General features: G+C 62.8%; 1 protein-coding gene across 3 annotated transcripts in view; it reads right to left on the bottom strand.

Annotated features, from left to right (window-relative positions):
• The window catches only part of LOC119589489 (suppressor of lurcher protein 1-like), a 5881-nt gene that overhangs the window by 3545 nt on the left and 2075 nt on the right, over window positions 1-261 (bottom strand). For all 3 annotated transcript variants that reach the window (XM_037938090.1, XM_037938089.1, XM_037938091.1), the window contains one exon: window positions 65-257. In XM_037938090.1, the coding sequence (XP_037794018.1) occupies window positions 65-257 (193 nt within the window). The remainder of the gene's footprint in view (window positions 1-64; window positions 258-261) is intronic.

Raw genomic sequence — 261 nt, 5'->3', positions numbered from 1 at the left:
CCTCCCAACCATTTTACTCACGAGCGACCCCCCAACGCCCTGCACCAGTGTTCCTCCCCCCCACCTCTCGTGCGGCCGCAGATGCTCGGGCGGTTCCTTCAGGTTAAACTCGGTGAAGAGGACGCGAACCCTCTGGTGGGAGGCGCCGACGAAGGTGAAGGAGCAGCTGGTGTGGGGATCGTAGCGCGAAGGGAAGCCTGGGGAAGTGACGACGCCCTCGCTCTCGTACATGCTGGAGATCGTGTCGTTACAGCGCCCTTT

This window comes from Penaeus monodon, chromosome 25 (assembly GCF_015228065.2).
Source record: "Penaeus monodon isolate SGIC_2016 chromosome 25, NSTDA_Pmon_1, whole genome shotgun sequence".
Classification (NCBI taxonomy): Eukaryota; Metazoa; Arthropoda; class Malacostraca; order Decapoda; family Penaeidae; genus Penaeus; species Penaeus monodon.
Note: the sequence above shows the minus strand (reverse complement) of the source record. Positions and strands in the feature narration are given on the sequence as shown.